Source organism: Meleagris gallopavo, chromosome 11 (genome assembly GCF_905368555.1).
Source record: "Meleagris gallopavo chromosome 11, MGAL_WU_HG_1.1, whole genome shotgun sequence".
Classification (NCBI taxonomy): domain Eukaryota; kingdom Metazoa; phylum Chordata; class Aves; order Galliformes; family Phasianidae; genus Meleagris; species Meleagris gallopavo.
In genome coordinates, this window is record NC_139414.1 from 13,369,591 (window position 1) to 13,392,511 (window position 22,921).

At 46.7% G+C, this 22,921-nt stretch overlaps 1 protein-coding gene across 3 annotated transcripts in view; it reads left to right on the forward strand.

The window, feature by feature from the left end:
• Positions 1 to 310: 310 nt before the first annotated feature.
• Positions 311 to 22,921, forward strand: part of P3H2 (prolyl 3-hydroxylase 2) — a 53,445-nt gene continuing 30,834 nt past the window's right edge. Inside the window, exon 1 of one of the 3 annotated variants that reach the window (XM_085233231.1) lies at positions 311 to 846. In XM_085233231.1, coding sequence (XP_085089357.1) covers positions 403 to 846 — 444 coding nt within the window. In that variant the 5' untranslated portion in view covers positions 311 to 402. The remainder of the gene's footprint in view (positions 847 to 22,921) is intronic. The other 2 variants (XM_019619043.3, XM_010716743.4) reach the window with 2 other exon arrangements.

Sequence of the window (22,921 nt, forward strand, 5' to 3'; positions counted from 1 at the left end):
GAATCATAGAATAGAATCATAGAATCATAGCGCTAAGAAGTGCTGCACTGCGGGGAGGAGGGGAGAGGGAGGGGTTATCAATTTAACGAAGAAGGAAAGGAAAGGAAAAAGGAATTGAAGAAAGAAAGGAAAAAGGAAATAAGAAAAAGGAAAAAGGAAAAAAGAAAGGGGAAAGGAAAAAGGAAGGGAAAAAGGAAAAAGGGAAGGAAAACATCACGGCAGAGCGTGGAGTAGGGATGCTCTGCGCCGCGGTTGCTCCCTCTGCGGGGGGGCCGGGGCGGGGCGGGCCGGCGGCGCGGGGCCCTTTAAGAGGTGCGGGCCGGGGGAGGGCGCGCAGGGAGCCGGGTTGGGATACCGCCGCGCCGCTCCTATCGCCACCGAGCCGGTGCTCGTGCGGCGGGCATGGCGCCGAGGAGCCGGCCTTGGGGGGCCGTGCTGCTGCTCGCGGCGGTGCTGCCCGCGGCGTGCGGGAGCTGCGGAGCGGAGGGCGGCCCGCTGGAGCCCTTCGACGCGCTGTACGCCAGCGGCGTGGAAGCGTACTACGGCGGCGACTTCGCGGGCGCGGCGCGGTGCCTGGAACGAGCGCTGCGCAGCCGGCGGGAGCTGCGGGCGGAGCGGCTGCGGTGCCGGCGGCGCTGCCGGGGGCAGGTGCGGCTGGCGGCGCTGGGCGCGGGGTCCGCCGGGGAGCTGCCCTTCTTCGGGGCGCTGCTGCGGCGCGCCGGCTGCCTGCGGAGCTGCGAGGAACCGCGCCTGGGAGCAGCTTCCCGGCACCGCGCCGCCGAGGAGGTGCGCGCTGACTTCCAGCGCAGGGTGCCCTACAGCTACCTGCAGCGCGCCTACATCCAGGTAGGCGCCCCCTGCCCGCCCCGGGGGATGGCCTCGCCTCCGTCCTCCCGCGTCTCACGTGCGGTCCTCGCCTTCAGCTCCGTCGAGCCCAGGTGTTGTCCCTGTCCCTTCTCACTCTCGTGCACAGCTGGGGCTCGCAGCTCAGGCTCAGTCCTGGTGCTTTTTTTGGTTGGATGTGCTTCGTTTCTCCATCTGAGAGTGCTCCACTCCAGCACCCCGATGCCCCGTGCAGGGGACCTTTGCCTGTGATGCAAAGTGAGCTGATGCCGTGCTTGCTGCAAGAATGAGGAGTGTGTGTTTGTGGCTGGACGGTATACAGGCTCTGCTATCCAATGGTCTTCATCCCACTGTGTGATACAGAATCCTTTGCGTGATGCCGTGCAGTCAGTATTTAGCAGCCTCTGTCATCTTAAGTATCCTTCCCTAATACTGGTCACTTCTGCCTTATAAATGTTACCTTCTGTCATGAAAATGACATTCTTCATCTACTTTTTTTTCCCCCTTTCTTTTGATGAAGAAACCTCACAGCTGGGTAGTTAAAGGGATTTTTCTTCTAGTTCAAAACCTGTGCTCCATAAGGCAAGTACCTGCAGTAAGTCTTCCTGTCCACGTGGGAATTTTATTTCATGCCAAGATGAATGTATAAAACATCTCTGGAATATTTCCTTCTCGACTTCTGCTTCATCTAAGCATAGTCATAACCTTTTTGTTGCTAGAGGCAACTTGAGAGGTGAAGACCTGCACAACTCAGCCTGGGGGGGGTGGGTCCTACTGAAATTTGCTTCCAGTCGGAGAAGGAAACCTCTGCCATAGGCAGTGCTAGTGCTGGTGGTGTGCTGTGACCGACAGCAGTAGAAAAAGGAGGTGAATCAGCTCCTGCTTTTTAAAACCTTCTGAAATACAATAGCTGTGTTGCTTTAGCTATAGTTCCTTCTGTCATTGCCTTAATGTCATTTTTGCAAGTCAGAGGATGGAAATGCCTTGGCTTTAACTCTGGTGTACATGTGCAGAACTCCTGAAAGAAATCCTGGGAGAGAACTGAAGCTGTAATTTGGCATGCGCTGAGACTGGTGAAGCTAGTGGAATTTTCCTGAGGTCCTTACCCTGAAAGATGCTCTGGCTGTGCAGTGTCACTGTGTGTGGGAAGTGACACTAAATTTGTCATGATAAAAATGATTTATTTTTATGAACTCAAAACCTTTCCCAGAGTCACTAAGATTGGCTCATGCTAAGCTCATCAAACAACTTTCTTTTGATCTAGGGAATGAGATTACTGAAACGGGAAACAAAATAGGCTAAAATTGGTATACAGAATTCCACATGATTTTGAGTCATGGTCTGTCTTGTACTTCTGGGTCTGATGTTTTTGTTTTCTCATTTAAAAATGTATTGTAAACTTATCAAAGCAATGTGTTGAGAAGAGACTTTTTTTCCTTGTGTAGAAGTCATCTTAATTTGCTTTTGCAGCGTCTGGAGATCTTATGTTAATTCTAACACTTAGACTTTCCCCCTCTCTGATGGAGAAAGAGCTGTTACTGCTACCTGCATGGATGCCCAGGTGTTGGGCAGGTACTGTTTGAATAGAGCTGTTCTGTTTTAGTACCTCTTCTTTAACTCTTTCTGCACACCAGCTGTTCTTGGGGTTCTGGCTGGTTTTGTGGGCGGTGCTGGGACCAGCTCTGTCCCCCTGAGGAAGCTGTAACACTTTGTCACACATCATCTGGATTGCTCTTTCCATCTGCCTCAGTAGCTCTGCGTGCAGGAGAAAATGTCCCACGCTGGGTTTGTCTGTTTGTTTGCACTTGCACGTACACGAGGTCTCACATCCAGCACCAGCGCGTGCTCTGATGCAAACCATCCTCCTGTGCCAAGGCTGAATGAACACTTTGGCATGTCCCCTGAGGGCTGGGAAGCACCCATAGGGAGACCTTGCTGCAGCATCCACTTGGCTTGCTGGCTGTAAGGGTGTGCTGCAACAAGGGGCTCGTATCGAGTATGACTGCTGGCGGTGCCTCTCCCTGCTGCTTGACCCCTATTTTGCTCCTTGAAACCAAAAAGGAAATGAGAGAAGGTTGAACATCCTGCTGTGTCCTGTTTGGTCCGTCTACAGGGTGTATGAGAAGCCCTGGCCACTGAGCATGCACATGAGGTCTGGCTGGTTGAATGGAGGTGATGGTATCAATGGGTTTGAGGAGGAGCAGCCTGCAGCGTGCTTTCCATCTCCCTCTGCCCATGGCTCTGTGTTTGTTTGGCTCTCAGGAGGAGAGAGACGTCGTGCCATTCCCTCCCAAAGGGACACAAGGAATAGATTTAAAAATAAAAAAGAGAAAAAGAATGGAAGGGGGGGGGGGGGAAGGAAGGGTTCGGCACTCATGCAGTGCTTTGAAAAATGGCGCTGAATAAACATGAGCTAATCGTTGCAGCTCTTCTGTGGGGTATGAAAAGCAAAGGCTTTGATTCCTGCTGGACAGATGCACTGGCCAAGGTCTGGCTTGCAGTGTGTGAGTCTAGGTGCTTTGGGGCAGCAGAACCATGGCTCTACCCATGCCTCAGCTCCATCACTGCTCTAGACTGGTGAATTGACGTTAGGACTTTAGATTTGGGGCTTTGCTGCATCCAGGACCAGTGGCAGCCCCGAGCTCTGCTGCTCCTGCTGCTGAGTAGTGCTAGAGATGCTGCTGCATGGAGCGCTGTGGAGAAGCAGGGGTGGTATGGCTAGATCAAATGCTTATATTCTTATCTCTATGGATATGGCCTATTAGTCATTAAATCTGTGCCATCCTATCACTTCCCTAAATTATTTCCTGCAGTGGGTTTCTGTCATGTCCAAAAGGCAGAAGGATAGTTTGCCTGATGCTGATGGCTTTCTTTGGTAGTATTCAATGAAATACCCTCTAGACTTGGCAGATGGATGTGAGGGGGTGTCTCTGCTCTCTGAAATACTTTTATTAATCACATCGTCCTCACTTTGCTGCCTGAGTCATCTTGTTTCTGTTAAAACCTAGCCTGCAGGCCGTGATGTTTCTAGCCACCCCCTTTCTTGGGCTTTTTAGCTCTGAGAGCAAGCAGAAGAGGAAGCCGCACACCATGAGAGTGGGGCTGCTGACTCAGCAGCCTGTTGCTCTTCTCTGAGTGATGCCAGGTCACCGGTGGAGCAAAAGGTGCAAGACTCTGACCCTGTCTTGCTTATTCTTTGTGCCGAGTTCCTCCTTGCCATGTGTATCTTGTACTTCAGTTCCTAGACAGTGTTATCATCAGAATTTCACACATTGCAAACATTAAACAATAGCGGTTATATTTCTTGTGTTGGAGAAGAGACTGTTTATTTGTTCTTTAAAGTTGCTTATTTTTTTCTGAAAATCTTTCTCTGTTCATATGGATTTCATACAAGCAGCTTAATCTTTCTAGTAGCTGTGGGTGGGGAGAACTGCAGTCTTCTCTGCTGGGCTAGCAGTTCAGCAGTGCTGAAGGCTCTGCCAGGTATGTGTCCTTGGGTTGTACCATGTTTTCTTGCCTGCTTGTACTGCTGTAAGATTTCCAAAATGCAACATAGACACAACAACGACTTGATGAGATAACATGGGGGGCAAGGTGATAAACAGGAAGGAAGGAGCAGACGGGGGGTTCGAACTCCTGGAAAGCTTTGCAGTACAGGTTATAGCCCTTCTCCAGTTCTGCCTTTGAAAACTCCCTGTTTGTGGGCATTCAAACTCAAGGCAGGGATTGTACACATAAAACCAGGCCTCTAACCACTCCACACTGACCCCCCAGTCTTTTGCCAGTGCTTATGTGAAATTTGCTATCAGCCACACTTGGGTGGCTGTGTCCAGGCACTTGCAGTGAGCCTTGGGGCTCTTTTCAAGACATCTCTACCAAATTCTTTCCATCTCAAGTAGCTCCTTGCTGCCTGTCTCTGAAGTGTTGTACTGTGCCAGAGTCTTTTGTCTCATTGACAGAAATCTGGAGTATTCACCTTGAAATCGTGGAGTAACCTAGATCAGCACCAGTGCGGCTACTTTGCTAATTTGGCTTGTTTCACTCAAGCACCAATACTTTCCATGAAAGTTTGTTCAGTTTTCTGTGTGCTGCAATTCCACGTGGATTTCAAGGGTACTGTCCTGGGATGTGCCGCAGCCTCTGGGAGAAGGATGGTAATCTCACTTGTGGCATCTCATGGGTAGTGATGTGGAATAAGGTACAAAATCCCACTGCTTACAGGTCTCTGTATGTAAGAAGCCGATTCTCATCCCAGCCACCACCCGTGTGCAGTGTCCCTGTTTGGTCAGCCTTGTTTCCACTGGATTTACATGGCACATCCCAGACAAAGACCTATCATAGAGCTGTCAGATAATCATTATTATTAGGATTATTATTGCTGAAGACATTTATTTATCTTTTAATCTTGAAAGTTGGTATTACTCAGATACAGAATATATAATAGATCCCAGGAGTAATCTCTCAAACTTCCCTTTATTTAGTTTCTCTGAAAGAGCATTCCTGGCTCTCACTAGAGGGTAAATGTTAGTGCTCAGGCATTTAAAATTATGTGGACAAAAATAAACTCAGTTTATGGGATGGAAAACTCTTAATGGTGGGGTCAGTGTTCTGGGCTCAGGGCAGGTCTGAATATGCTTGTTCTTGCTGACCTATATCAACCTGCTGTGAAGGGAGCTGCTGACTCCACTGGGGTTGCCTGTGGTGTGACATACCACATTGCTTTGAATTTGTGGGAGCTGTAAATAAATTCCCTCTTACTATGAGTTTCATGGTGAAACTAATAAACCTTCGATGCTTAGAAGGGGATTTCAGAATTCTTCACTTTGAAATGGTGGGACCAATTGGAAATTACTTGGGGCTGCCTCACTGTCTTCACAGGAAAGCCAGTCTTCCTTTTTCAGATTATTTTTGCCCTGGCTCCGACAGAAACTAATTGCAGCCAGCCTTCAGGTTGGTGCTGTAGTAAAAGTTAGACGAAGTGATTGTGATGGTTTGCTGCTGGTGGTGGAAGGACACAACCAGTTAGTGCAAGCTGGTTTTAGGCCCATGAAGCTCACTTTATACAGCCTGGTAATAAGCCATTTGATGGTCAGAGCTACTTTTTTGTCTTGCCAAGTTCCTCTTTCTCACCTCATTGCTATGCAGCAGTGCCAGGACTCCAAAACAACTGCTGGCGGGATCCAGCCTGCAAAACTTATCTGTCTTTTGGAGAGGAAAAAAGGTAAATCTGGATTCCTCCTTATTTCTTGGCATTCTCTAGTGCTGAGCCTTGGATGATGGAGAATGCAGTGCTGTGACTTGCACAGTTTCACTGGATTGTTTGGGGCCTTGTCCTGAGAGCATCCCAGCACAGGAGCTGGGCTGCCATCCCACCTCAGACAAAGCAATGCACCAATAGCACTTAAGAACCCTTTGCCTTTAGAGACCAAACTCTTGCTGTGTGAGGCTGTATGTTGTCATCTGGAAGCAAGTCCTTCCCTGTTACTCTGTCTCCGTACTTCCCCAGGTTTCCTGCCCTGTGTCCTGCTCACACATCTCTCGAGAGCCTCTTGGCGCTGCTTGGCTGCTGAGCTGCCCTATGCACCCTGGAGTTCATTAAATGCCGTTTTGCACTGCCTGTTAATTCTCATCTGTATGTCCTAGCGAGCCCTGCTCTGACTTCTGCTGAGCCCTCTTGTTGTCCTTGGCCACAGGAATAACTAATGGCAGCTGATAATGAGCTGCATGTGAATGAGCAGTGCTATTTAGCCCTACTAAGCAAATTTGTGCCCAGTACTTATTAGCTGTGCCTGAAGTTTCAACAAGGATTATTCCCATTTCCTCATATGAGTGGTGATTTCATCATGGATAGCGTGGGCAGTAATGAGAAGTCATCATTTCAGTAACTGAGCCGCCTGCTGCCAATGTGCTGAGTGCTGCAGGAGCTCTGCTAGTGGGCCCTGGGGCTGCAGGCAGTGCTTGACATCTGGAGCAAGGGATTTGGGGCTCATTTATCCTTTTTTTTTTTTTTCTTTTTAATTATTTTTTCTTTGAGGTGATTTAAATTGTTTGTGGTGATTGGGTTTGTGCCCACAGTGTAGGGACCCTTGTACTTTGCATGGGGTGTATTTTTCTGCATGTAGTCCAGACCAGAGGTCACGTTGAGTTTGATTTCATCTGCATGAACCTGCAGTGACCCAGCTGGTGCCTATGGAGTTTATCTCCATTTACACAGTGGAAACTGATGTCAGAATTTGGCCCGTGCTTATTAGCAGTAACTGATGGCAGGAGTGAGGGTGTGAGGTTCTTTGGATGCTTTCATTTCTAGCCAATGTATTGGCAGTAAGATATTGATGTTTTTACTTCTTGGCCATGGAGGGTGATGGCTGATGATGGCAGGGGGTTTGCCTGTGTGTGGGTTCAGGCAGCAAGGAGCTGCTCCTCATCAGCCTGTACCTCTGAGCCAGCCTCCTCCTTCCCATGACAACTGGACGGTTAAACAGACCCTCCAGAGCTGACGTCAAGGGTCAGGGATTTGGCCACTGAATAATTACAGCAACAAAAATAGCATCCCCTCTCCACCCCTTCCTTCCCACACGCTCCTGCTGAATCCCTGTTCATAAATGTCCTTTTTTTTCCCTCCTGTTCTTGGATGGGAAGCAAAACCCACATGTATTAGCTGGAACATATGGCAGAGTTTGGCTGCAACCCATCAGTTGCGAAGGCCAAATACTTGCTTGTAGCTTCTTGCTCATTAAAAAAGGAGGGGGGGAAAAAAAAAAAGCTGAGGAATGGGGAGAAAGAGAGAAAAACACGTTCTTTCAAGATTGGATGAAAGGCTGAGTCTGTGTTTGTGCCGAGATGGGAAGCAGATAGGGTGTGGGACAGCGTGCTGCTCCTGCTGCCATGCCAAGGAGCACGTCCATTGCAGCACAGAAGGGACAGGCTGGCCATTGAAGTCAGCTCTGTACGGCAGCTGCCACTGCCCCACACGGATGCTGGCTGTCTTGTCACGCCTTGTAAAATGTCTGCTTCCAGTATTTGGTTGCATGTTTTGGAGACGCTGTTGGTTGCAGGGACCAGTGCAAGGTGCTGTGCTTCTTTGTTCAAAACCGTACTGCATCGTCTGAGCTTGCTTTAGTGTTGTGAGCACAGTTACTACAATGCATTACTGGTGTAACTGGGCTTAGGTCACAGCGTGGCTTAGGTCACAGCGTGGAAGAGTTGTTGCTATTCCGCATGGCAGTGTTCCTTCCTTTTCATGGAGTTTTGCACCAAAGAGGAGCACACAGCTGCCTTTGGTCTTGCATATCCTTCTCACCTGTTCAGAACAGGGAGATTTTGTGATGGAGTAAGAAAAAAATCCGGGAAGTTACAACAAAAACACCAATGTGCTGCTTTCCATCCTGGTTTTCTCAAATCGGCTCCGGTTGTGGCTATGATCTCATACTGTGTTCCCACAGAAACAGGAGCCTGTTAAGATTAGGTAGGGCACTGCTTAAACTTGTAGCTCTTTGAGGTTGGGACCAGACTCCAATGGGAGTGATGAGGACATGTGCTGTAGTGCATTGCCCAGGCCTGCATCAGGACAGGGGATACAATGTCCTTTGAAGATGGAGCCAACAGTGGCCCTTCCCAGAAAAGATCAGTGTGGTACAGAGAGAAAGAGGTTGGAAAATATGCTTGAAAATATTTGCTGAAGGTGTTGCTGTGACTGAACAGGGACTAAGCTGGAGTCTGTTGATTCCCTTGCTTAGAAAGCTATGTTTTTAAAGTGGTTTTTGCCAAGGCACTGCCTGTTCTGAGGCTTATATGTGTGTGTATATATATGTATATTCTGGGGCATCTGTGTCCTGAGTTACTCTGTCTCTTTGGAAGCAGATGGGAATCTGAAATTTCAGTGAAAGTCTGAAAGGAAGAGCACTGACTGGCCCTGCGTTGCACTGCAATGCTGCTGGAGACCAGCCTTGTGCAGGGCTGATGGCGTCATCCAGGGTCTGCGATAAAGCAAATGCTGGAGAGATGAGCAGGAAAGAGCCTGGTGTCTTATCTCCATTTTTTTTTTCCTTACTGAACTGTGTAATAAGCAATTTTTTAATTTTTTTTTTCCTGAATATACTGGTATTCCTGAAATGCCTTATTAAATAGAACATTTTGATTTGTTCTCAGAAGTCTCTCTGGGGATAACAAATGGTGAAAGGACTTTTGGAGTTGTGTAAGTGTGATTAAGGATTGCTTAGAGGAGAATCACGTAGCTTTTGGGAAAGGCTTCTTGCTTCTTGGAGGTGTTCCCAAATCTGTGATCCCTTGTGAAGGCAGGGGGATGGAACAGGGCTTGCTGCAGCCTGTGCAAGTGATGTTAGGGCATCTCATGCTGTGCCTTATTGTTAGCCACAGAGCCACCTATATGCAAACCGTGACCTGCTTTGGCTGATGTGCTCACATCCTGTGTCTGCAGGGTGGGTGCAGTGGTGAGGAGTCAGGCGGTTGGGTGTGCTCAGGCAGCCCTCTCCTCTCATTGCCCAGGCTCTCAGTGCAGCCAGCACAGAGTTGAATCACTCTCATGCTTGGTCACTTCTGTTCCCTTTGCTTTAAATACCAGTGGAAGTCACTTGTTTCCCTCTTCCATCGGTTGGCAGCCTCACTCCATTTCTTTTAACATAAGCATTGCATCCTGGTGTCTGGATTCTGGCGGCTCTGCTGCTTCTCTGGAGCTGACTGCGAGGTCAGCCTGCTCGAGGGTGTCTCTTCCTCCAGCCACCTTGGCTTGCATTGTTCCTGCTAATAAAAGCATTATCTCAGTCTGCATCCTTTTACGAGGAAGGCAAACAGCAAATAAAAGAGCAGCGTGTGGCTGTAGGAAGCAGCATTTGTCAACTGTGCATCCCTTCTGCGCAGTGCCGGCTGTGCTGTGAGCTGCTGGGTGCTTGCTGCTGCGTGCTCGGCGGGTGTCCAGCTGGAAGCACTCCCTGCAGCTTCTATTTCTGTGCTGGGCTTTTACAGCCATGCTTCCCACTGCTTGGATTTGCTGCCTGCCACCGTGTTTTAATGCTGGACTGGAATCTTATTCCAGTGGCCTGGGTGCAGCTAGGACAAAACATGCACCATCAGCGTCCACCTGAGCCTGGTGGTTGCCCAGTTGTTCCCCAGTGCCACACAGTCGAGCCGTGGCAGTGGTGTGCAGTGTGAGTTGCAGAACTGTGGCAGCTATGGTGGTGGGATGTGGCTGGCTGGGGTCTGAGAATAACCCAAGGGAATTCCCCATTGTGGGGGCCTGCTCCAGCCTGGCTGCTGTTAGATTTGTTTTCATTCACATCCAAAACCTCTGGAAAATGACTTTTGCACTGCAGTACGCGGCTTCCCACAGGGGTGTTTGTAGCTCCAACTCACTGTTATTTTAATCAGTGTGCTTCTGTTTTATAAATGTAATTTTGGTACCAGCTTTGAAATATCACTAGGTGATAGAACCATAAATATACCATATTTAGACTTCAGTGTTTTCTGAATCAAAAGAAACCAGGTAGAGAGACCTGAATAACCATCCACTTGCCTGGATTTTGTTCTTAGAAAGTTACAGTGCTTAAAGCTGTCACAGCTCTGCCAGCAGCCAGATCTTCAAAAGCACAGTGTAGAAACCATCCTGCCCTTCATGTTTCTTTTGAGAAATATCAGATAGGAAAGGTTTGCATACTTGGGGCATATTGTTTACATTCCTGTTGCCTTGCTGTTAGAAATGTTAGAGTTGAGCTCCACAGTGGAATAATCAGCACAGTCAGATGGTGGAGCTCTCTTTGATGTTGCAGCTAGCCTGTGCTGAACAGCAGGGTCCCACTAAGTGGGGTGAACAATTTTGCTCTTGCACATTCTGGATGTGCATCTGCAGGCTCTTTCCATGTGGGATTTTTCCATGTGCTCTGACATGCATGGAGCTGGGGTGATGTGCTGTGTAATGGCATAGGTACATCTATTCTTTAATCTCAAGGCACTGAGCTGGATGTTGGTAGTTTAAATGGAAGGGAATGTGACTCAGCTTATTCACAAAGACCTAGCTAAGCTGGTACCTGTATCAGCTGAGGACTTGCATCACTTATGATGGATGGGTTGATGCCTGATGATGTGCCGAAGCACGACAAATGCATTGTATGTTGAGCTGTGTTTCCAGCACTGAATGCTGAGTTTCCATTCTGCATCTTTTACCACCAACATCTCTGCTTGTTCTAGGTTCAGAAAACCTTAGCTGGGTGGGGAGGTTGCTTTGATCACCTTAAGGTGGCCCTTGCAAAAGAGAGTTGGACTGACTACAAAATGAAGGATGCTGAGCAGCTGGTTGCAAGATAAGGGAGATATGAGTGGCTGATTTCCCTTTAGATGTTAAGTGTGATGTGATAGCTGGAGGAGGAATCGATTACCTTTACAGAGATATTTTTGACATTGGTACCTTTTATTTTATTCCAGATGTTTTGCTCTGAGCTGCTACAGCTCAAAAACCGTCGACATGCAGGTGGCCTAGAGAGGCCTTTGTATTTCTTTTTTGCTGAACCTCATCAGCAAAATCCCTGCAGTCAGCACAACCTGCTGCCAACAGGCAGAGCCATACTCCTTTGCTGCAGCTTATCCCATCTGCTTCTGTGCTGTGTGAGAATGGGCACTACAAGGGACTCTCCTTTTGCAGCAAAACGTATCTATTTTTCATTTATGTTTGTTTTAAAAGAGAGGAAAAAAAGAAGTCTCTGCTGGAAAAATACTTATTTCAACATCCAGTGAGAATTTTTTGGAAAATGGATATTCTACTTCATTTCACATCCGTGGAATAAACTGTAATTTCAGCTGTGGAGCACGTCTCAGTTTGTCTTCCTCCCATGGGAGAGGACAAAAGAGAAATGTGAGAAAAGTGGAGGAGGGTACAGAAACTGCAGAGAAATCCATGGGGACAGGAGCTGCAGCACTGAAAGGAGCATACTTCTGAGCCAAACACAAAAAGGAGATGGTGATTCCCATGGAGGGGCACTCACCTCTTTTGAGGGTTATGGAGAAAAGTGGTGATGGATGCAGTTTGTCCTGGAAGGAGAAACTTGCTGAAAGGCTGGGTTTGAACTTGGTGTAGAGAAACTGGTATAATGGTTCATGATGGGAGTGGAGTGGCCAAGCAGGGCTCTGCTGCAGCTGGGGAAGAGCATCCTAACCTGTTCATTAACACACTTTCTGCTACAAAAGAGGGTTTCCAGGGGCTTCTGGCCTTTGCTTTAGTTAAAGGGATGCAGAGTCACAAAGGTTGGAAAAGACTGATAAGCTCATCTAGTCCAGCCCCAACATGTCCCCACCGTGCCCACTAACCTGTGTCCCTTAGAGCCACATCTAGCCTGTTCTTGAACACCTGTAGGGACAGTGATTCCACCACCTCCCTGGGCAGCATGTTCCAATAAGTGTATGACAGTATCCCCACACTCTGCTTTGCCCTAGCCACTTACAGATCTGTCAGTATAGTAATCTGCTCTATATGGGATTTTGCAGAGCTGGACTGGGAGTCGTGTAGATTTGGGAGATCTTGGAGCTTGCTTGTGTATAGAAATTCATGTGCACTCGTGGGTAAAGAACTTTAGGAAAGAAAATAGCAGTTGTATTCCTTGAATCCTTTGGAGCTCCCTACTGAAGGGAAACTTGGCAAAAATATGGCAACCTGAATTTGTAAGTGTTTGCTTCTTTGTTTGCCTTTGCTCTTATCCCTGGAGGAATGAAGTCATTTGTTTGATTTGCCTTGCTGCCTCGCGCTCCTACTCATGAATGGTAGGGAACAAGGCTGTATGAATAGTCTGGCTGTGTGTGGTTTTGAAAGACGTGTTCGCTTGCACATTGGTGTCCGGATAGTGTGGCTGGCTCTGAAATCTCATCAGTAAGGCTTTTGAGTAACTTAAAACCTTTCTAGTAGATGCTTGACATTTCTTCCACTCTGACATTGTGTAAGCCCCTGTTGAAGTCTCATTACCTCAGTAACCACAGAAAAGCGGCTGCCTTTTCAGTCAAATCTTCACCACAAAGGTCTGGATTCATATTCTTTTTTTTCCTAGAAGGCAGAACACAGCTTATTGTAGTCTAAGTACAGGGTAGAAGGCCAAGATCACATATGGATCTGGGTGACGGTCTGAATGAAGGTGGAATATGAATGTGTCTTTTCCTCTGGCTGTCTGGACAACTTTGCACTAAATATGAAGAAAGCCTGTATAATTTTCAACATAAATAGGATATTCAGTGCTTTCTTTGGGGTGGCTTATAAAAGCCAGTCCTGAACAGCTGCCGTTTCATGAGTATTTTCCATGCTTTAAATAACCCCAGAGTTTCTTCCTGTGCTCCAATGGGAGTTCTTCCCCATCTTCTTTCTGAAAGTTCTTGCAGATTTTCAGAGAGTCAAGTGTTGCCTTAGGGATTCATCTCAGGATCTGTGTGGGACTGTGGGTTGGGCAGTCACGCGATTTCCATATTGTTCCTTCAGATTTCATGGAATCATTAACGTTGGAAAAGACTACTAAAGAACATCTAGTCCAGCTGTCAACCCATCACTACCATGCCCTCTAAGCTTCATTTCCCTGCAGAGAGACTTCAGCCCTACCCAGAGCAGCAGTATCCTTCCTCTTCCTGCTCCACCAAGCCCCAGCCAGGTTGTTTCCAACATGACTCATCCTGCTACTGGTACATAGACCAGAAAAGCTACCCAGAAGAAGCTCAGCCTTTTGCTTTTTCATCCCAGGAGATGGTGACAGTATGTGGCACTGTTACGTAGAGAGATTGAAATCTCTTTTTGAAAATTTGAGGCAAGCCTCTGCCAGCAGCCAATATACTGAGCTGCTGGGACCTTACCTTTCAGTTGGATACTGCAAGGACTCTTTAGCATTGGGAAAGATTTTAATTTTGGCCTTTTGTAGACTTATATATTATTTTATATACACACATACATGTAGGATGCCTTGTAGACAACAGAAATCAATGGCAAAATGATCATCAAGTAAGAAGGTTTACACTGAAACCCCCAAACTCTCAGTTTAAATGTGTATATTTAGTCAACTTCTACTTGCCTGTGCTGGAGAGAGGAAAAGAAAAAGCCCTTTTTAGACACCAGACAATGCATGATATGTGTCTCCTCACATGCTCTCATTTTCATTTGCTTTTTTCCTTCTTTTTTTTTTTTTTGGATCAGACACCTATAAAATTAAGGGATTATTATTTTTGGCACAAAATCATCCCTATTTTCAGAAGCATCTGGAGCTGCCTCCAACACTGCAGTTACTGCTGCTGGGGGAATCGGTGCCAGGCAGCTGCTCTCTATTTTGGGGGAATTTAAGAAAATCTCACAGTGCTTAGCTGGTGCTTTATGTTTATGAAAGCCTCTGTTTTCTCCCTCAGAGACTCATTAATCACATTATTTGTGGCTTAAGCAGCAAGGTAGCAATGAGATGGAAATGATTGATGTTATTTGATTGTATCTGATACAAAGTTACTGAAGTGTGAAAAGAGAAGAAGACTGAGAAAGAAAAGGTGCTGCTACTGTATGTGCTGCAGGGGATAAAATGCTGGAAGTTTCCTAAACTGAGTGAATAAGCACACAGAGCTCATCCAACAGCTTTGCATTTCATGCTGGTGATGGTTTTTTTGGTGTGGATTTTTTTTTTCCCCCCAGCTAATGATTTTTTCATGTGTCACCTGTGCAGAGCCAGTAATGGGCTTACAGACCCCTGGAGTTGGTGGGCTCAGCAGTGCTTGCACAGATGTGGCAGATAAACTACTGAGAGGTGAAATGAGGAATGGGTCTCACTTTGAGACTGTGTGCACAGCCTGCCTGGCACCAGCCACCCACCCCTCAGTAAAGTGAAAATGTCCAAAGAAGTTGAAAGCTTAAGCATATGCTGTGCTATCTATCGCACCGTGCTTGTTAGAATTATCCAGTTTAGAATAAAAGGCCCTAGGGAACTACCTTCCATAAAGTATGCAAAGTAGAAATGAGGCATAGCCAGGTAGTAATGGCAAACTGACCTGTGGGGCTGCTCTGTACCCTGCTCCAGACAGAATGGGTCTCTTCAAGGTCCTGAAGTCCGTCTCTCTTTTTTCATGTTTAAACTGACTTCTGTCCTCTTTGTACAGCTGTTCCAGCTCATGTGCAGGTGGGAGGTTTTGCTTGACACATTTTCATTGCAGATAACTGCGTAAAGGGAAGGCTTTACTGCACCCTGGGGATCAGGCTGCACTGTGTGCCAGCACAGGCAGACAGGAATTATCTCTTCATTAGCAGACTGAGTGTTTGATTTAACCTGGTTGTGGGGCAGCAGGTGTGAATTGCTACCTGCAATTTGTGCCTCTTCTGGCTCTCCTTCCCACACTGGCCACTCTCAGGTTAATAATGATTCTGTGATTCTAATAAGCACAGCCACCTGTTTCCAGCTAGCAGTTCTGGTGTGACTGAACCAAATCCAAACAGGATATAAGAGGGCACAACTCCGTCTTTCCTTAATATTTCCAAGATAGAGGTTTGCCACTTCTTTCATTGGCAGTAGACATGGGAGCTGCTTCCTGTAGGTCAGCTGACATTTCAGATTCCGTATAGAGAAAATCTTGATGAAAGCTACTAAGGGAAGGTATTTTTATTTCACCTTTCTTCCATCTCCTGTTATACTGCTTGTTAAGAATTTGGTTATGCCACAATTGCACATTTTTGCGAGGGGAGGAGGAGGCTTTTGGTGGCCACAGATGCTGTCGTACCCCCTTGATGCTTGCAGAGTCAAACTGATGAAGCCCAGAGATGATGGGGGTTGCATCTCAGACTTGCAAACCTCCCAGCAGGTTGTCGTGACTTCAGCCAGAAATAGCATTTAAGGGCCTTGATTCATCCCCAGATATTTCCCTCAGGGAAATTGCAGAGGAGGATCCTGGATTTTTGTGTATTTTCTATGCAGGAGGCATAGAAAGTTGAGGATCAACAGGAGATTGATCCTGTTACTTCAAAAGCTCATCATTTGAAGCTCTGGCAGGAAGCCCTGCGATGTATGGGATCTTGTAACTGCTCCCAGCTCTTAGCCCTGTACTGGGATATGGGCCTTGCTGTTACTGGCACTGTGTCAAGGAGGCAACACTGAATAATAGGTCAGAGTAGAAATACCAGCTTGGCTTTCTCTGGAACGTTGCAGAATGGACCATACCCTCACTGAGAGCCACTTGTTCACAATGTTTTGAAGCCAGAAGCCTGAAGTTTGGCATCTCATCCTCTAGGACAGCAACTAGGTACGTTTTCAGAAGCTATGAGCTTCCATGAACCTCCCATTGGTGTTTCACAGGCAAACACTGGTGATGGTCTCTGCCTTCAGCCTTGGGAATTAATTGTCTGTGACACTGGGAAACCTGGCTAGGCTGGGAACTTACTGCAGTGCTGGAATGGAAGGGTAGATGGGGAAGATGGAAGATGCCTATGTTGTGTCTATTGTCCAAAAGAGATTGTTTTCAGGAAGAGAGGGGCTCTACTTTCACAGCTTTGCTTATAGGCAACCAACCTGGAATGGAGCCTGGAAAATACAGAGTCATTGGCTTTTTCATTTTTGGTAATGTACTACCTCTTCATCTGCTCATTGGCCCCTTGAGAAAGAGCAGAACTCTGGTTTATTTTTCATCTCCCAGCTGGGGCAGCCTAGTCTCGTGGAAACTGGATCCTTACAGAAGAAAAATGTAGAGGGTTTTTTCTTTGCCATTTACCCTGCTGGAGAAGAGGAACTGAAGGGCTGAAAGTGAGGTTTATCATCCCCTGATTAATGTGCATTGTCTAGTGTTCTTTGGGATGAATCCCAGACTCTTTGGGCTATTTTTATCCTGTAAGGTGTGAAGTGCTAATCTGAATTTCATCAGGTAACTTGTTGATGCTGCTCAACAATAGACGCTGCTGTGGAGATGTCCCAGCATGTCATGATGAGGGAAGAGATGGAGGCCCCACAGCAGCTCTGCGGAGGGCAGCGAGTTAGGCTGAAGCTGCAGGTACAAGCTGGGGAGAAGGCTGATGCAGACAGCAATGCCTGTCCTGTTGGCTTCAGTGAGGTCAGGATCCCAGCCACACAGTTTATAGATGACCATATACAAATGATAAACCTAGCGTGCAGAGATGTTGCTGCACTAGCACTGAGCTTGAGGCACTGATCTTGCGCTACAGATCAATTTGCTTCTCATTCAGAGATAGCCGTGACATCAATTAAGCAACTGTTGTTCAGCAGCCTCTTTCCCACGCCCATTGCAGTTCATAGGTTCATAGGGTGCACTGCACAGCACAAAATCAGAGGTCATGCACTGCCCAGCCCAGCCAGCTCAGGGATCCTTTGCCTTCTGGTTTCAGGAGTCAGAGTTGGAAGAGAATCATTTTCCCCACCTGGACTTTCTAGTTTGGATGGTGGGAACCTTCTTAGGGATTCCAATCTTAATTGGGAATTTTCTGTTTCAATTAAAAGCCCTTTCAGATAAACTTGAGCCACATTCCAGATGTGTCATAAACTCCTCCCTGCTATCCTGCTCCTTTGAAGCTCCTTGCAATAAGCAGACTGTTACCATGCGGTGTAAAAACCACATTTGGATTTTCTGCTGAGAAAACCTTTTTGTCCCAGGGCTTTTGTTATTGCTGCTGTTACTCTTAGTAACATTGTGTGCACTAGAAAACAGATGATTAATGTCATGGAGGGGTGGGGGGAGAGGCTTGTTGTTGTTGTCTTGTTTTTAGGCAGCTGACAGAACAGCTGTATGCAGTTAGAGTAAAGGTCCCTAGGAGTGTCTGGCAGTGGGCATTCAGAGGACAGGAACAGAGAAGATGTGATCTTAGAGGTCTTTCCAATCTTACGGATTCTATGATATTCTTTGATGATATGATTTTGATACTCTAGTGGACTTTCTTCCATTTGTGTTCACTTTTCCCAAAGCACCGACATTACATTTCTGGTCCTATATCCTGCAGTGGGGCTGCTGGTACCCCAAGATACACTGTTTGCTTGAGCAGCCCACACTGTTCGCATTCTTCTGTGTTTACATTTCTGCAGAAAACAGATTATTTGCTTGCAGATGTATTAGCTGTAGCTTAAGCTTGAAAACAGATAAGGCTAAAGAGGTAACATTTCCTGGAGAAGAAGGAAGGGCTCTTCTTACTGGGGGACCTTCTGCAGATGCTGCTTACCCGTGAGTGCTGACAATACGTGTGAATGCACAGATGTTTTGGAGGCCTCAGGACAAAGGCAGCACTTCCTGCTGGAGATGACTGATTTGCTGAGGAAGTTGTAATTCAGGGCCAAAAAAGCAATACTCCCGCAGGTGCTTTATTGTAGTTCTTGTTTGTGTGTGTGTGTTTTTTAGAGATGATGCTGATTTAATGCTTTTTATTGTTCAATGGTACAGCGGGAATTGCCTATTCCTGTGGTGAGAAAGTTGGTTGTGTTCAGCCCCTTTAATGGTGCAGTGTTCAATGACTGCTCTGCCAATGGGCACAAGATGTGATGCTGATGCCTGCTCCATCAGGTTGGAAAACAGCAGAATGCCTAAGGAGGAGTCTAGAGCAGGGGCAGAGCTGTGGGGAACTGCTCTGCAAGCAGACTCCTGCCTTGCTGAGCCCTGGTTCGTGGGGTAGGATTGACTGCCCAGATGAGTGCCTTGCTAGTTTGTTGAGTTGCCTGTGGTCACCCTGACGAGCAAATTCCCCTCTGCTGGATAATGAATTATCAGATCCAGACAGAGGAAGTCTCTCATCATTCTCCTCCTCTGAGGTAACTCAGTTACTTTATAAATTAGCTTGTTTTACAAACAAAGAGCACGGGATACAAGAACGGTTGTTAAAAATGTGCTCCAAATAGCACTCAAGTGGTTGGAAACTTAATATAGGTCGGATCATTGTGCCAAATTCCAACTGTCCAGATTGGATAGCTGGCTTTATGCTTTCCTAAATCCCTTCTCAGATGTAAGCATCATTAAGCTGCACAACTCATGCATCTCTATTTTAATAATTTCTATGGAAAAAGCTGCACAGAGTACATGCTCCTCTAGTGTGAAGCTCTTAGATGTGCTCTCCTTAAAAATAGATGTGTTTTCTGCCCTCACTCTGTTATCTGTGATGCCAAGGAGAGCTGATAAACTTTCCTTTCCTTTCTCTCTTTCCTTCTTTTTCCTCTCCTCTCCTTGGCATGATGGGGGAGTTAAAGTTCATTTGTTTATGGCTGAGCACATTTTGTCAGCCTTCCAGGCAGCAAGTAGTGCTTGGCAGGGTGATGCTGAGCCTGCGTAAGCCAAAAATTATAAATGCTTTGAAATTAAGGTTGTACGCTCCCAATTTCAGTTTTTATAGGAGGAAAAATGATTGCTTCATGTTACAGAAGGAAAGTGGAAGAAGTGGAGAAAATCCAGTGTTTTAAGCAAGGCTTGATCCAAGAGAGGTTTCCAAATGAGTGCTGTCAGCTTGTGGGCTCCCATAAGAGGACGTGAGCTCTGCAGCATGCTCATGTGGCCAGGCTGCAGCTCTGCTGCTGGTGAGATAACCTGACCGTGCCATGTCCAAAATTGGGAAGCCCCATCATGAAATCATGAAGGGCCTTTAACACTGCTTAGACAAAGGCTTTGGGAGGAGATGGACGGGAATGGGTGTTTTCCATTGATGTCCACCAGCAGCTGTGTCAAGGAGGGTGCAGGAGGTCTATCTGAAAGGTGTTTTTCCTGTAAATTCTGGATTGCGGTGAAACCTAAGTGTGAAGAGGGCACTTGTGCATGTAACATTTAGCCTCGTGAGTTTTAAGATGCTCTGTGGTCATGCTGGAATTTAATAGGATCAGAGAACCATTAGAGTTGGAAGGGCCCCTTAAAGGTCATCTGGTCCAACCCACTGCACTGAACAGGGACACCCACAGCTCCACCAGGTGCTCAGAGCCCCATCCAGCCTGATCTTGGGTGTCAGATAAAAACCTGCATAAAGCTTTGGCTAATAACTGTTCAAAATAAATTGCTGTAAGGGCTGAAGGGTGATTTAGGGGTGAAGTGATAGGGTTTGTGGAAGAGATGACTTTGATACTCTTTGTGAATTGAAAAAAGATCCTGGGGGAAAAAAAAGCCAACACAGTAAATTTCTTTCAGGATCTGGCCACCAGTATTCAAATACCAGCTATGATTTTACCCTATGGTGTGACGCAGCAACCCCATTTAGCAGTATGTTGCAATTAAGGTGTCAGTTCCTCCTCTGAAACAGAGAGATCAAAGATTTCCAGAAAATGCTTCCTTCCCATATGAAGGGCTACTCCTGGTATTATTTTTGGAACTGGGGTTACTGTAAGTTTTCCAGGAAGAAAATTGCAAATCTGAGTGCTCCACGAGCCATCTGCTTAATTTCTTCCCCCCCCCTTTTTTTTTTCTTCTTTTTTTTTTTTTTCTTTTCTTTTTGAGACATTTTGGAGCCTGTATGTTATCAGACAGTTGTATTGACTGATTCTGGCATGTTGCAGGACAAACACCTTGTATGCTGGACCAGATGTGGGGCAGCTAATGAGGTGTCTGCAAGCAGAGTGTGAAAACCTGAAGCTGCAGCAAAGGTTTGGAATTTGATACCTCTTGAAGTCATGGAAATTAATGCGTTAGGCAGAAGAGAACGTGCAGATTTGGGGAAAAGTGCTATTAAAGGCAGTAGGTAGATTAGAAATGAGGGGTTACTTTGAAATATTTTATTCAGCTGTTGGTAGGAAGTAAGGTTGTCATTGTGCTGGTGGGAACGAACTGGAAATTGTGAGCTGTGTCGCAGCTGTGACCAGAGTCCCTACCATGGAGCATTGCTGCCAGCAGCCACAGGAAGAAAGCTGATGAGCAGGAGAATGAGGTCCCCGGAGAAACTCTCATGGTGCTTCTTCACTTTTATGGTAGCATTCTCCCAAAATAGCATCAATGTTTTGGAAGTAGCTTAGGATAGCTCAGGAGCTGGATTCAGTGATCCTAACGGGTCCCTTCCAACTGGGGATACTCTATGATAAGTGGATTTTCCTGTATCTTGCTAGCACTAGGTGTTGAAGTGTTGCCATAATCTAGACAGATAGATAACTATTTAAAATGAACTTTCTCACTTTAGGGCTTTTGCATTTCTTTGGGACAGTGCTCTTCATTCATCTTCCTTGGGGAAACTCTGCGTGTTTGTTTTCCTCTTGCCTGTTTGGCACATTGAAGCAAAATGATGTGGTTGACCTCCAGGGTTACAGATGAAGCCTAATTTCCGGCCCCAATTAATTTAGGATAGCTGCAGGAAAATCTCAGAATCACAGTAGATATAGCAGATAAAAGCAGAAGCTGAATAGGCTTGAAGAGGTTTAGCACTTTGGAAACTTGTAAATATTCAGCTGAGAGAGAAGTGGAGCATGGATATGTGACAGATTTACTGCGTGTCCTTGGCAATGTTCACCCTTACTGAAGCAGAGGAGGAGCAGCCACAGTGGTTTGAAAACAAACAAACGTGAAATCTCTTTGAATTTTGCTTATGGCTTCCCTGACTGCGTAGATCATAGCATGGCTTGGGTAGGAAGGGACCTTAAAGCCCATCTGCTTCCAACCCCCTGCTGTGGGCTGGTTGCCCCCCACCAATCCACTAAACTTCCAGTGGTGGTGTTTCTGTTCTATCATCCAGGCTCTGCAGTAATCACTCTTGCTTCTCCCAGCATCCCTGCTTATCTTGCTGTGCAGAAGCAGAGGTTCTAATGGAGTGAAGCTGCAGCAATTCATTCGGAGGCGCAGGGTAATTAGTGACCAGCTTGTTTACATATCAAGCTTCCCCCTTCTGACCTAGCATATTTGGCACTCAACCAGAGTCACTGGTTTCATGCTGAAGCCAGCCTTTTCTCAAGGAACAGCAATCTCAGCTGTGAGAGAAGAGCTTAAAAAATGTGTTGCCTAATTGCTATCGTTTAATTGGAAGGAAGAGTGTGCCAACACTGCCTCTTGGCTATGCTGTGGAATGGGGAAGCAAAGCTGGGTGCTCAGGAAGCCTGGAGCAATGTGGTTTTGTGTGGGTCTGCACAGTGTTGTTGAACTTCCTCACAAGGCATGAAGTTTTCTTTCTCCTGTGCCTTCTATTTTTTTTTTGTCTCTGGTATAGATTGGAAGGGCTCTCCTGACCTATGTCATAGGACTTTTTAATTTCTTTGTAGGATTTTCCTACCTTGTGCAGTTGGACTTTGAGACTCAGATGCAGGATAGGTTGCACTGCTTTGGGCTTGGCTGCAGGGTCTGCTCCTGGGAACTGGAAGCTGAGCAGCCCTGGCTGTGGCCGCTGATGGGAAATGCAATCAGGAAGGTGTTGGACTTCAAACTCCATGGCCACCTACATCCATTCAGTGTGCTGAGCTGCGGTGGGGAGGCTGAGTTTGAGCTGAACATCCACATGTGCCCCTTGGGTGGCTGTGGAGTGAGCAAGAGGTATGAACGAGCGGTGTGCTCTTTGTCTTTCTGGAGACAAACTTGCAGCTACTAACCTGGCGATCCATCTGCAGAAATACCCTCAGCCTTCACTGTCGTTAAATGGCTGTTTAGATTTGGAAGGAAGGGTGAGGATGTAAGATCAAAGGTAAATGGATGAATGAGGCTGTGGGTCTCTGACATCTGCTGAATGCATCACAGGTAGTGGGTCTGGCTGTGGTGCAGCTTCAAAATTCCCAGTGTCTCTCATTTGGGAGGAATCCCAGTGCCTGCATTACATCACTGCTGGAGTACGCAGGCTGCACTGCAATAGGTTTTATTCTTTTTCCAGATCAGCTTTTAATCCACTTATTTTTCAGTTGGAAGTTTGAATGTAAATGGATGTAATTAAAGGTATGTTTCCCAGTTGGACAAAGGCAAGGTGGAGGAAGGCAGTTGGCCTGGGGAAAGCTGTGGCTTTGAAACAGGGTGCTGGGAGGTGCTCTGCTTCTTGGCTTGGAGTTGGTGAGCATCCAGCAGGGGAGATGACAGGGAAAGTGTGGTTTGTCATCATGTGAATGGCCTTGATCAGAATCCTCCTGTTCTCTGCAATAGTATCTGATACTCAGCAGAGGAAGTGGTGAGAAAATGACTGAGATCCCTGTTACGTTGATTGCATGAATGT